General features: G+C 40.9%; 1 protein-coding gene across 5 annotated transcripts in view; it reads left to right on the top strand.

The window, feature by feature from the left end:
- Nucleotides 1-12,683, top strand: part of ZBTB44 (zinc finger and BTB domain containing 44) — a 31,140-nt gene that overhangs the window by 9,919 nt on the left and 8,538 nt on the right. For all 5 annotated transcript variants that reach the window (XM_083479301.1, XM_083479304.1, XM_083479302.1 and 2 more), the window contains 3 exons: nucleotides 3,862-4,928; nucleotides 10,660-10,744; nucleotides 12,106-12,269. In XM_083479301.1, coding sequence (XP_083335427.1) covers nucleotides 3,911-4,928; nucleotides 10,660-10,744; nucleotides 12,106-12,269 — 1,267 coding nt within the window. In that variant the 5' untranslated portion in view covers nucleotides 3,862-3,910. The remainder of the gene's footprint in view (nucleotides 1-3,861; nucleotides 4,929-10,659; nucleotides 10,745-12,105; nucleotides 12,270-12,683) is intronic.

Here is a 12,683-nt window from a genome sequence, read left to right on the forward strand (position 1 = left end):
ACGTACGCTACTTGTTTGTTCTCATGTTCAATTCAGGATGCTAGTTTTAATCCTTTAAAGCACTTCATGGCAATGAAACCCAGGTACCTTACAGACCAGTATTGAAAAAAGGTACTTTAATGGGTATTGAAGTTTATTGCTATGTTGTTTTAATTGTGTTATTTGTTACATTGTTTTTAATTGTTTTGTTTTGTTTCCATTGTAAACTGTCTTGGGATAATTATTTGAAGAGCAATATTCACATGCCTTAAATAAAGTAATAATAATAATAATAATAATAATAATAATAATTTATTATTTGTACCCCGCCCATCTGGCTGGGTTTCCCCAGCCACTCTGGGCGGCTTCCACAGAAACCAAAAAACACTAAAATATCATACATTAAAAGCTTCCCTGAATAGGGCCGCCTTAAGATGTTTTCTGAATGTCAGGTAGTTGTCCATCACCTTGACATCCGATGGGAGGGCATTCCACAGGGCGGGCGCCACCACCGAAAAGGCCCTCTGCCTGGTTCCCTGTAGCTTCGCTTCTCGCAATGAGGGAACCGCCAGAAGGCCCTCGGCGCTGGACCTCAGTGTCCGGGCAGAACGATGGGGGTGGAGACGCTCCTTCAGGTATACTGGGCCGAAGCCGTTTAGGGCTTTAAAGGTCAACACCAACACTTTGAATTGTGCTCGGAAACGTACTGGGAGCCAATGTAGGTCTTTCAAGACCGGTGTTATGTGGTCTCGGCGGCCGCCCCCAGTCACCAGTCTAGCTGCCGCATTCTGGATTAGCTGTAGTTTCCGAGTCACCTTCAAAGGTAGCCCCACGTAGAGCGCATTGCAGTAGTCCAAGCGGGAGATAACCAGAGCATGCACCACTCTGGCCAGTCAGTCAGCGGGCAGGTAGGGTCTCAGCCTGCGTACCAGGTGGAGTTGGTAAACAGCTGCCCTGGATACAGAATTGACCTGTGCCTCCATGGACAGCTGTGAGTCCAAAATGACTCCCAGGCTACGCACCTGGTCCTTCAGGGGCACAGTTACCCCATTCAGGACCAGGGAGTCCTCCACACCAGCCCACCCCCTGTCCCCCAAAAACAGTACTTCTGTCTTGTTAGGATTCAACTTCAATCCATTAGCCGCCATCCATCCTCCAACCGCCTCCAGGCACTCACACAGGACCTTCACCGCCTTCACTGGTTCTGATTTGAAAGAAAGGTAGAGCTGGGTATCATCTGCATATTGATGGACACCCAGTCCAAACCCCCTGATGATCTCTCCCAGCGGCTTCATATAGATGTTAAAAAGCATGGGGGAGAGGACGGAACCCTGAGGCACCCCACAAGTGAGGGCCCAAGGGTCTGAACACTTAAAGTAAATCCTTCTAACTTCTGTAGGACATTGTGCAGGGTTGTATGTAAGCTACCAGGAGCTATTGAGCTTTATTTTGGATAGCACAGCGTTGGAAAGTTCATACTTATAAGTTATCTTTCAGATAAGACTGTCTTAAGAAGTTGACCTGAGATGCCCATTCCAGTATAAGGAGCCTGTTGTGCTATATTTAGAATTCCATTAGTATTATTGAAAGCAGCAAGATTTGAAAAACGGTTGTAGCCTCATCTCTTGTGATTTGTTCACTTGGTCTAGAAATACTACTGGAGTGATAGCCATCTTGCCATGCTAAAGTTTCTGAAGAGTAGTGTGCTTTTTGTTTAAAGATTTGCTGTCATTGCCCTTAGATGCAACTATCATAATCATCCTGCCAAGTTGCAGTGAGTGGGCAGGATTATTCTTTTCTGCTAGGTTAGAGTCTAAAAGCTGTGGCTAATTAAAGAGCCAAGGATGTGGACCTCCAGTTGGATTTGCAAGTTTCTGACATGGGGTTAAGGCAGAAAGTCAAAGGTTGAATATACTTCAGTAGGATTAAAGGCTCTGCTTACTAGCGCGTTCAAGTGCTGTGCACCTCAGCATTTATATATTAAAACCACTAGCCTCACAGGAGTGTACCAATGTCCCACAAAATCATAACCATTCTATAATAATTAGTTAGATGCCTTAAACTTAACACAACTTAATAGATTACGGCAAGAAAGTTGGGAAGGGAAGATTGGGTTACTATTTAGGCTAGGAATGATGAGAAGACCCATCATGTTGGAAGAATAAAGAAGAGCCATTGGCCACATCCAGCCACTCAGTTGTACTAGGGCTAGTTTGATTAAATTGCTGTTGAGGTTTAAAGCCACTGCCGCATCATTCCCATGACTACAGGTGCATTCCAGACCCTGATATGTGCCAGGGTGTGTGTGTGTTGGACTGGGCAGAGATTTCCCCCCAGCCAGTCCTGCTAGACACTGCAGAGTGCTATCAGTGTCACTCCGCCAGGGTGGAGCTCCCAGTACACCTGTCAAATGGTCAGATTGGTAGAAGTGCTTCCAGTGGGTTCCCAGGTAGCAGAAACCCCTAAAATGAGGAATTCAGAGGAGCCCAGGATCCATTGTATCCCAATCCAGCATTGGGCTTGATAGGGAAATTAGAAGGAAGGATTTTTTAAAGATCAGTTTATAATCAGTAATATTTTGGACTTATTGAAGTCGATTTTATGTTGGCTAATAGATAGTCAGAACCTTTGTCTTCTTGCAGACAGTTTCATTCAAAAGATGTGTTGTGCTTAATTCTTTTTTCCTAAATGGGGTACAATTTCATTCTAAATCCATGTATAGCCAATCTAGTAGGTCTTTGCCTTGTTATATTGTTAGCGTTTCCTTCATAATTTTCAGCTATTGAAGTAGATGAACCATGTGATCTCCATAATGCTAGTCAGTTGATTTTGTGCTCCAGAAGACAAATTATTTTCTCTTGAAGTAATTTGCAATATGATGAGTGAGAAAGCAGGAACAAGACAGGAAAATGAGGTCAAAATTGGCTGTTTTTCAACAGAGTGATGAGTAATTTACCAGGACAACTAGACTGCTACTAAAATGAAGTTTTAGTTGTTATCCTGTAAAATGCATGGTAGATGCCAGGCTTCCTTAAACATGCATGATCTTTTATTTCCTTCCATAACTTTATACTTTTAGCCACACTGGTGCTAGTCTTGCATTTAGATGCAGATTTTTGTTTTGTTGATACAGTAATTAATCTTTTAAAAAACAACCCTGCAATGATAATGCAATTCTGTGCTTTAGTTAGAAGTAAACCCTTTTGTATTCAGGTGGGTTTAAGCCCAGGAAAGTGTACATTTCATTGCAACCTGAGTCACCAAACAAATCCTTGTCTATCACACTCTTATGAGCTGAACTATCATAGATCCTGATACCTTGGCCCTCCTTTTGCCCTGTCCAGCTCCCACTTCAGCCCTAACCCAATTATCAGTGAATGACCAAAGTGAAACGTCTGTTTTTTCAGAACTTGCTGTTAAGAACAATCCTTACTCTGTACTGCCAAAGTTAGTGGTCCAGCTTGGATGTACAACTAAACCATAGGCTTCTTTTCAATAAACTTCAGTAACCTCAACCTACAGATTCCAATTGCCTTCTTGCAGCCACACCCAAGAAAAGAATGGGGAGCACTTGAACCTGAAGCTCAGGCAGGCTTGTTTCCATAACATATTAAACTATGGTCAGTAATTTATCCTCTCTCAACCAACAGTAATGTAGAATTTCAGCCTCATACTGTCATTTGGGGTGGGCAGCAAACTAACAGAATAGTTTCTCCTTTGTAGCAGCATAGAAATAAATTCCTGACTGGGGCATTCCTATGGAGTTGGACTTGAACACATAGTGATGGCAGATTTTCTGATGAATTCCCAAGCACTGAACTTTTTTCATAGTAACTGTGAGACAGCATTAATTTCACAGTTGACTTTTTACTTATTTTCTAGGCACGTTTTGATCTCTTGCATTGTGGATCCTAGCTAACATCGGAGGAAAATGGGCGTCAAAACATTTACCCACAATTCCCCTGCACACAGCCAGGAGATGCTTGGGAAGCTTAACATGCTGCGTAACGACGGACACTTCTGCGACATCACCATTCGTGTCCAAGACAAAATCTTCAGAGCACACAAGGTGGTCCTGGCTGCATGCAGTGACTTCTTCCGTTCCAAGTTGGTTGGGCAAGCAGAGGATGATGGCAAAAGTGTACTTGACCTGCATCACGTGACAGTGACTGGGTTCATGCCTCTTCTGGAATATGCATACACAGCAACATTGTCTATTAATACAGAAAATATTATTGATGTCTTGGCTGCGGCCAGCTATATGCAAATGTTCAGTGTTGCTAGCACGTGTTCCGAGTTCATGAAGTCGAGCATTTTGTGGAACACGCCTAGTAGCCAGCAAGAAAAGGTGCTAGATACAGGACAGGAAAACAGTGCAAATTGCAACTTTACCTCTCGAGATGGCAGCCTTTCTCCAGTTTCCTCTGAATGCAGTGTGGTGGAAAGAACCATTCCTGTTTGCAGAGAGTCACGACGGAAACGTAAAAGCTACATAGTCATGTCGCCAGAAAGTCCACTTAAATGTAGCACTCAGACAAACTCACCACAGGTTCTGAATCCTTCAGCTTCCTATGCAGAGTCTAGAAGTCACCCTGTAGACTCTTCTTTAGCTTTTCCTTGGACTTTCCCTTTTGGAATCGACCGAAGACTTCAGTCAGAGAAGGTGAAGCAAGTAGAAAATTCTCGGACTCTAGAAGTGCCTGGTCCATCTGAAGCAGCTAGAAGAATTGCTGATTATGTGACTTGTGAGAGCACAAAGGCCAGCTCACCTCTGGTCATTGAAGAAGATGTGCGTGTTAAAGTGGAAAGGTTAAGCGATGAGGAAGTCCATGAGGAAGTATCGCAGCCTGTCAGTGCATCCCAAAGTTCTCTGAGTGATCAACAGACAGTTCCAGGAAGCGAACAAGTTCAGGAGGACCTCTTGATCAGCCCACAGTCATCATCTATAGGTACAGTCACTCTATATGTTTTGTTGTGGTTTTATTGGATATTGCTGGATACTGTGTGCAAAGGCTTCATCTTGTTATGTAAATATTTCGAATAATAGAGTGACACTTTTTTTCAAACAAGCTCTATAGGCTTTTCTATAAATGGTATCTACTAGCGCTGATTGCTTTTCATTGCTCCTCAACCATTTTGTTTGGTCTAAATAGTGTGAAGTGCCTTTGATGGGCTTTGCAACACAGTGTTGAATCTTCTGTCTTGCAACGTAAACACCTCATTTATAGTTTGATTCTAAGCACATTTACCCAGAAGTAAATGCTTATTGTGGGAATTTTTTATCCTCTAGAAAAGTGGGATAAAAATAAACCAGGATGGACTCAACTAGAAGTAAATCCCATTGAGTTCTATGGGTCTTACACCCTAGGAAGTGTGCTTATGATTATGGCCTTACAGCCCCGAGGGGTGGGGGGTGACTAGTCTCTCTGACTTGATCCTTTCGGGGAGGAAATGTCTGAGCTGTCCAGTCATGCTACCTCAACTGCATTGTTGCTTTAAGGAAGCAGGAACAGTTTTCCAGTGGCACATGCCTCAACATATTTCTGTTGCTATTTTTGCATCATGCTTTGAATAGCTCTTATGTTGACATTCTATATTGGTAGCATTTCTGCTCAAATTAAATTGCTTCACCTACTAGAGCTTTTGCAGACTTTAGCAGTTGTGAATCTTCCTTGAATTGAAGGCACACAAATGTGAATGTGTTACTCATTATCTTACTAGACGCTTTATAACTAATCTGCCAGAAATGTGAGAATGTGGTTTATAAATTAATGGGGGAGACAGTGTTCTTTCCCCCTTGGCAGCTTTCCTTTAGCAAGAAGTTGGTTCACTTGACTGATGTAATCTGACCCATGCCCTTAAACACATGGAAGTGGGAGTTCAGAGAAGAAGTTGCCAGTGACATGCGATCAGTTATGAAAAATCATTACATGAAAAGTGTGGAATATAGTTTATTGCATCATTTAAAGGAAAACAGAAGCTTCAGCAGACAAAAAAAACCCCCACCTGAAATCAGCGTCAAGGGGAAACAGCAACTTGCCAGCCTAAAAGATCTGTGATCTGATCTAAAACTCTGAGGTGCTCTGGATACATATAAGCCCACAAGGGTACCAGCATCTAAAGGGTTTCTCCTGTCTGGTGTCACAGGCAGTTCTTCATGTCTCCAGAGTCTGTCCCACATCAAAATGAATGGGGAAGTCCTTGTTTATGCTGGAACTCCATTGGTACAGCAAGTAGCTGCTGTTGCAGATGGTCAAACTTTATTCAGTTTTCTTGGGAATTTGGAGACATAATCCCATACATTTGAGTGGGGGGAGGCAATACTAGCCATGGCTACTTCAAAAATCAACATGTGTCTAACTTAAGGTATGGCATGAGGCATACTTGTTTGCCTCATCTGTTTCAGTGATGAACTGTATATCAGGTGTGTACTTGAGTTTCGTTTGTTATAGTTTATTCCTGCATTGGGGGGCCCCTGTGGTAATGTCTGCTTTGTGACTTCTGTTCCTCGATCACTCCTTTTTTCTTACCAGTCCTGTAATATGGGATTTCAAGAAGATGCTGGTGGTCTGGGGCTTCTGTTCAAGGTTCAGGCCCTCAGGATTTTCTTCTGACGTTCTTCAGAACAGGCTCCTTGCTGGCTGCCATTAGTAACTACACAAGGCACCAGCAAGCAGAATTTTCTCTGCAGGGTGGCTGCCTTTGGAGTCCTTGAAGATGAGGGGTGCAGTCCACTAGGAGGTTCACCATCTCCTATGAAATAAATACTGTTTAAGCATCTTGCATAACTTCATTTCGGTGGGTTTCTTGCTCAAGAAGTAGATTGCATTTTGATGATTCTTGCTTGACTGCACTGCTCTCTGTTCCTTGCTTGAGCTTCCCCACTTCTAGAATAAAGATCATCAGAGAGAGGCAGGCAGCAGTCCTAAGAGAGCACATGTCTCTGATGCTTCTCTGGTTAATCTATTTATTGATCCATAATCCACATCATGCACTGTGGTTTACCAGGGGTAGGGGGCATACAGAAATTAAATTTGTCAAATACTTTCAGTAAGATATCTTTTAAAATCACAATTTTAGAGTAGCACTGTGTCCCTAAACTAAAAGTTTAAACGTACGATCATTTCCTTTTTTGGGTGTGATATTATTGCATGCTTGGCATAGAAGTAACTAGATGCCTTCTGTGACAGTGCAACGGCACTTTTTCCCCTGGCGCCGTTGGGCCCGCCCTCACTTAAATATAGTGCACCCACCTCACAGAACACCAATTCCATGAATTCCTACAAACCACCCCAGATTATCTTGTGGGGGACCTGTATGAGGGAAAACTTAATAATTTGGAGTCTCAGGCAGGATTTGATCAAATAAACAAGAAAGATTTTATTTAACAAAGAAAGTTTATGACACAAAGTGGGTAAAACATAAGATACTTCAGATTGTAATGTTATTTCACTTCAGTTCTTTCTCAGTTGTTACACAGCTGTTGCCGCTTAATACTTTGGTTCTTAAACAAGGTGGTACAGTGGTACCTCGGGTTAAATACTTAATTCGTTCCGGAGGTCCGTACTTAACCTGAAACTGTTCTTAGCCTGAAGCACCACTTTAGCTAATGGGGCCTCCAGCTGCCGCCGCGCCGCCAGAGCACAATTTCTGTTCTCATCCTGAAGCAAAGTTCTCAACCTGAGGTACTATTTCTGGGTTAGCGGAGTCTGTAACCTGAAGCGTATGTAACCTGAGGTACCACTGTACTACCTATCAGTTACACACCCCTTTGACAACCCTACTCCTGAGGTACTCCAAGTAACAGACCCAAGGGATCACCACACCCCTCTTAACTGGTTTGGGAGTCTTCTCTTTTTGTAGAAGAATCTCTCCCTCCTGACCTAAGTGAGACCTAAGTAAACTGTATTTTTCCAGCTTCTACTTCTCCTGGCTCAGCCTCAGCCTCCCAGTTAATTCCTGGCCTATTACTCTTACAGGACACCACACAATGTCCTTCACACTAAGTGCAGAGACTCCTTTCTCTAGCTTTTGATATATTCCTCAGAGTGGATGTTTCTACCCAGAACCAACTCACTCTCCTCTCCCTACCTGTCTCCCAACCTCCAAACTGTTTCTCCAAAACCTTTTCAACTCCCTCTCCTGGAACCCCAGCCAGTCGGAAGCTGCTGTTCATTAACCATTTGCTGGCAGGGAAAAAAGAAAAAGAAAACACTGCCCAGCAAAATCAAACTTTTCCATCACACCTTCCTGACCAGCATTTGCAGGCACATTCATATAAATCTGTATCTTGCATCTTTACTGGAGACTACTGCATGCCACAGTTGTTCTGTAAATACCAATATTGCTTTGCTTATTTGGGGGGAATTAGCAGAAACCAATAGATGTCAATATTATCTTGCCTGCTTTGGGGAAAGAGCAAGAGGCACTCAATTTATTAAGATTAGAATATTTATACAAAATAACTGGCAGTGAGTATTTAAAGCCTTGAAGCTTTAAACACAGCTGATACAGTGTTACAGAATGGGAAAGATCATTGGTTTAATGCAAAACAAAACATAGACCACCCTAGCCCACTTGGCCATAAGCTTAATTAATAGTATTGAGATAGCAAAGGAAGGCTAAAGGTTGGGGATTTACCTTTATATTGAGGTTTGAGGCAGACATTTAGAAACCTAGCTGAACTGTGTGTATTTTTCATAGCTGGTTTATAGGAAGGAAGGCAATATGAGGAAAGATTTTGCAGAGTTCAGAGAAAAGGAGAAGGAAACAATATTGGGGACCTCGTTTCCTGATCCATTTAAGTAGATCCGGGTGCATAATCAGACTTAACACAGACATATCCCTCACTGGATTGAGAATTGTAGACATAATTCTGCTATGTAGCAAAGTGAAGATACAGTCTTATCTGCCCTGTATCGTTTCGGATGGCATGAACATTTTATTGTGTATTTGAATGGTAATCCCCATCCACATTATTGTGCAACTTACTGCATATGTTTATTTTATTTGCATGTGATTAGAGCTGGAAGGCGGCCATTGGCAGCATCTGCCAGATTTTTCACTTATAATTGTGAAGGTGACTACAGAGATAATCTGTGCTGCCTAATAGTTTCAATTTTGTTTAATAAATGGATTTAAAAATCAAGCAAATGTCTACATACATGCAGACATTTTCAATATATAAAGTACATACTGCACAGTGGACCCTCCGGATACGAACTTGATTTGTCCCGGGGTTCCGTACTTACCCTGAAAAGCCCGGAGGCGCCACTTCTGCACATGCACACGGCACGATAGTGTGCTACTGCACATGTGCACGGGGCAAAACCCAAAAGTATAAACATCTGGGTTTGCTGCGTTCGTAACTCGAAATTATGTTACCCGAAGGTAACGTGACCTGAGATACCACTGTGTAATTAACATTTATGTTATTTTTATTTGTTTATGCCTTCAGCCTAGAGCTTGCTCTATGAATCTGCTGTTTTATATAATCACAGTCTGAATAAGTTGTTAAAACTATGCTAAGTATATGAATGTACAAAGCCATTGTTTTTATTTTCTTAAGTTACAATTCTTAGCATAATTTAACAATAGATCTTCACTTAGAGATCTTGTACCATTTAAATGGCTTTGTAGAGTTAAGTGCTAAGAAATAAGCCCCACAGAGTTTGATGGGCCTTCCTGGTATTTTTAGGATCACAGCCTCAGATTAATAATGAGCCAGCCAGGAACTGACGCTTTAAGAATGGGGGACAAGGTCTGGCCAAGAAAAGTAGGCATACACAATTTATCAACCTCAGTAATCAATGTCTAAGCATCATCTTTCCAAAGCCACACTTGCTGTCAACAGTGATGTTCTCCAAGAAGTGTTTGCCGTAAAAGAACATTAAATTACATAATCTCTAATACGATTTAATAAAATAGCTGTTCCTTTTTTCTGTTTTGAATATTTATGATATGCTACAATTATGATTTGGGAGATACAAAGAATTAAATGTAGACTGAGTAAAACAAGTATTTGCATTTGTGCATAGTAGTGTTCTAAACTTACTGCATAGAAAACAGGTCATTGTGTTTCGGTTGCTTGGGAGCGTATTGTGCACACAACAAATCATGTTTGGGGGGCCACAGAAGAGGGAGCTTGTGAGAAAAAGATGTGAACTTCAGAGACTACTTTTTAGTTGGGCACTTGGTCTCTGCCTCTTTCTGCATGCATTGCACCATTTAACATGTCAGTTTGATATCCCTCTCAAGGTATTTTCTACTTAAATCTGAGTTGATAAATTAATTTACAGCTAAATAAAAAGTATATATTTTTTATTTTTCAGAAAAATATTTTTAACTTTCTCTCTACAAGTAGGTCCAAAATAAAAGCAAGATAGAAAGCTTAATACAAGTCCAACCATATCAGTACCTAGGGCAAATAAAAATAACAGAACGTGGTTAGGTAGTTCCCAGACCCATGGGCCCTAAATCAAACAGATTGTGATTTTAGTCAGTTATTTTGAGACACACATTCTTATTATTGAACTATTTATTAAGCCATCCTTGCGATCATTGGCTTTTGAAATGTGTAATCGAAGTAGTAAAGTTCTTACGGAGCTGATTATATATCTTGGTGCATACATGCTTCCATTAAACTGAAGATTAATGTGTGTTGTTTCTTTAACTGCCTAGGTTCAATAGATGAAGGGGTCACTGAGGGATTGCCAACACTCCAGAGTACCTCTGGTGGTAACGTTCATGCAGATGATGATGACCGGTACGTACACACACAGTGTGAGAAGTGTTCTGCAGGGCCTAGGATGCTGTGAGACTGCACACATGTATGCAATTTCTGTGCAGAGTAAGATACAGTTCATATCTAATGGATCACATGATTTAGAAAGGCTGTAAATGTTAGTGCTTGATTATGTGCTGAAATGGTTCTGAGGTTGAGATTTTAACTAAAGAAGAGAGGAGGGGCATTGTTATTATTTATTGTGTTATTATTATTATTATTATTTGTATCCTGCCTCTTCTCCAGACTGGGACATAAGGCAGCTTACAGAATTTAAAACAACACAGATAAAATACAAAAAGCTAAAAACATATAAAAGATAATTGTTAAAAAGTTATTAAACTATAATAGAATTAAAGCCATATTAAAATAACAAATTTATTAAAATAAAGATAATAAAAACAGCACAGCACTGTTAAAATCCTTTCCTTTAAGGAAAAAAAGTTTCCAAAAGCCTTCCAGAATAAAACAGCCAGTGTGGTAGTAGTTTTGGACCCGGAAGGTCAAATTTCTTTTAGTCAGAAAGCTTGCTGGGTAACCTTGGATCAGTCACCAATTTTCAGCCTAACCTAACTCCCTTGTTACACCATGGAGGAAAGGTGATTGAATACCAAAGTCATAACCAATTGCATTCACTAAATACCATTTTCATTGTATCAACAGTTCTTAAGCCAATCTTCAACCTTGGTTGAGGCTGGCAGGAAAACCTTGAGCTGGGGTATGGGGAAGGAGTGTGCAGTCTCAGAACTATCAGTCTCTTATTGTATAATCGTCTGCTTTTGGTTTTATTTGGTAGTTTGTTTTATTTTGTGTTTTTATTTATTTTGTACTGCATTGATTCTATATAAAATCAGTGGGTACAAATTCATAAATAATTTTAACAGCATGGTGAGGTAAGTCACTGCTGTTGTGACTTGTACAAGGCCACCCGAGCAATTCAGATGAGAGGTGGAATTTAAGCCTGGTTTTTGGTCCAGACACTGCAGCCTCACTCTTGATTTTACTAGCCCATCACAAATGGAACCAGTTTTCTGAAAGGCTTACTTTAGGAATGATTCAGTTGTAAATTCACTGTGACAGTATTTTAATGCAAATTATTCATTTTCATGCATTGACTACCAGCATGCTGTTCATCAGTTTCCATAAGAATTCCACTGCAACCAAAACAGTCTTTTAGGAGTTTGAGGGATTCAATACTGTTTAGCAGAATGAACTTCAGTTTTGCTACTGAATTTGTTGTTGAGGTTTTGTTGTTGTTTTTATATACATTCATATTTGCGTTTAGGTATTTCAGATTTTTCTCCTTGATCTCCCTCTAAAAGAGTGATTGCTTGCCTCTTCAGATTGGAGAATGTCCAGTATCCTTACCAGCTCTATATTGCTCCTTCAACCAGTAGCACAGAGAGACCCAGCCCAAATGGCCCTGATAGACCTTTTCAGTGTCCCACCTGTGGTGTTCGATTCACCCGTATTCAGAACTTAAAACAGCACATGCTCATCCACTCAGGTAAGGACCTTCCACATTGTGCTTCTGAAATGCATTGTTTGATTGCAACCCCCATGTGACTTAAAGAGCATGCAACATCTTTTTTCACTCAGCAGCCATATCCTTGCTGGTGCTGGGCCTTAAAATTATTATTATTATTATTATTATTATTATTATTATTATTATTATTATTAATATAACAATAGCTAGGCTATTGTTCTTCCACATTGGAGCCTTATAGCTAGGAGTGCAAAGCCTTCCTAGGAAAAATAAATTAAAATGATGTACAGAGATGCTTTCATAAGGGTTTGGAGCTGTGTAAAACAATAAAACTGAACAACACAATCCTCTGCATGTCAACTCAGAAGTTCCACTGCATGGGGTTCAATTAAGTTGTTGAGTGCGCAGAACAAGGTCTGCTTATGCAACAGGACA

This window comes from Podarcis liolepis (assembly GCF_965112155.1).
Source record: "Podarcis liolepis genome assembly, chromosome: 16".
Classification (NCBI taxonomy): Eukaryota; Metazoa; Chordata; class Lepidosauria; order Squamata; family Lacertidae; genus Podarcis; species Podarcis liolepis.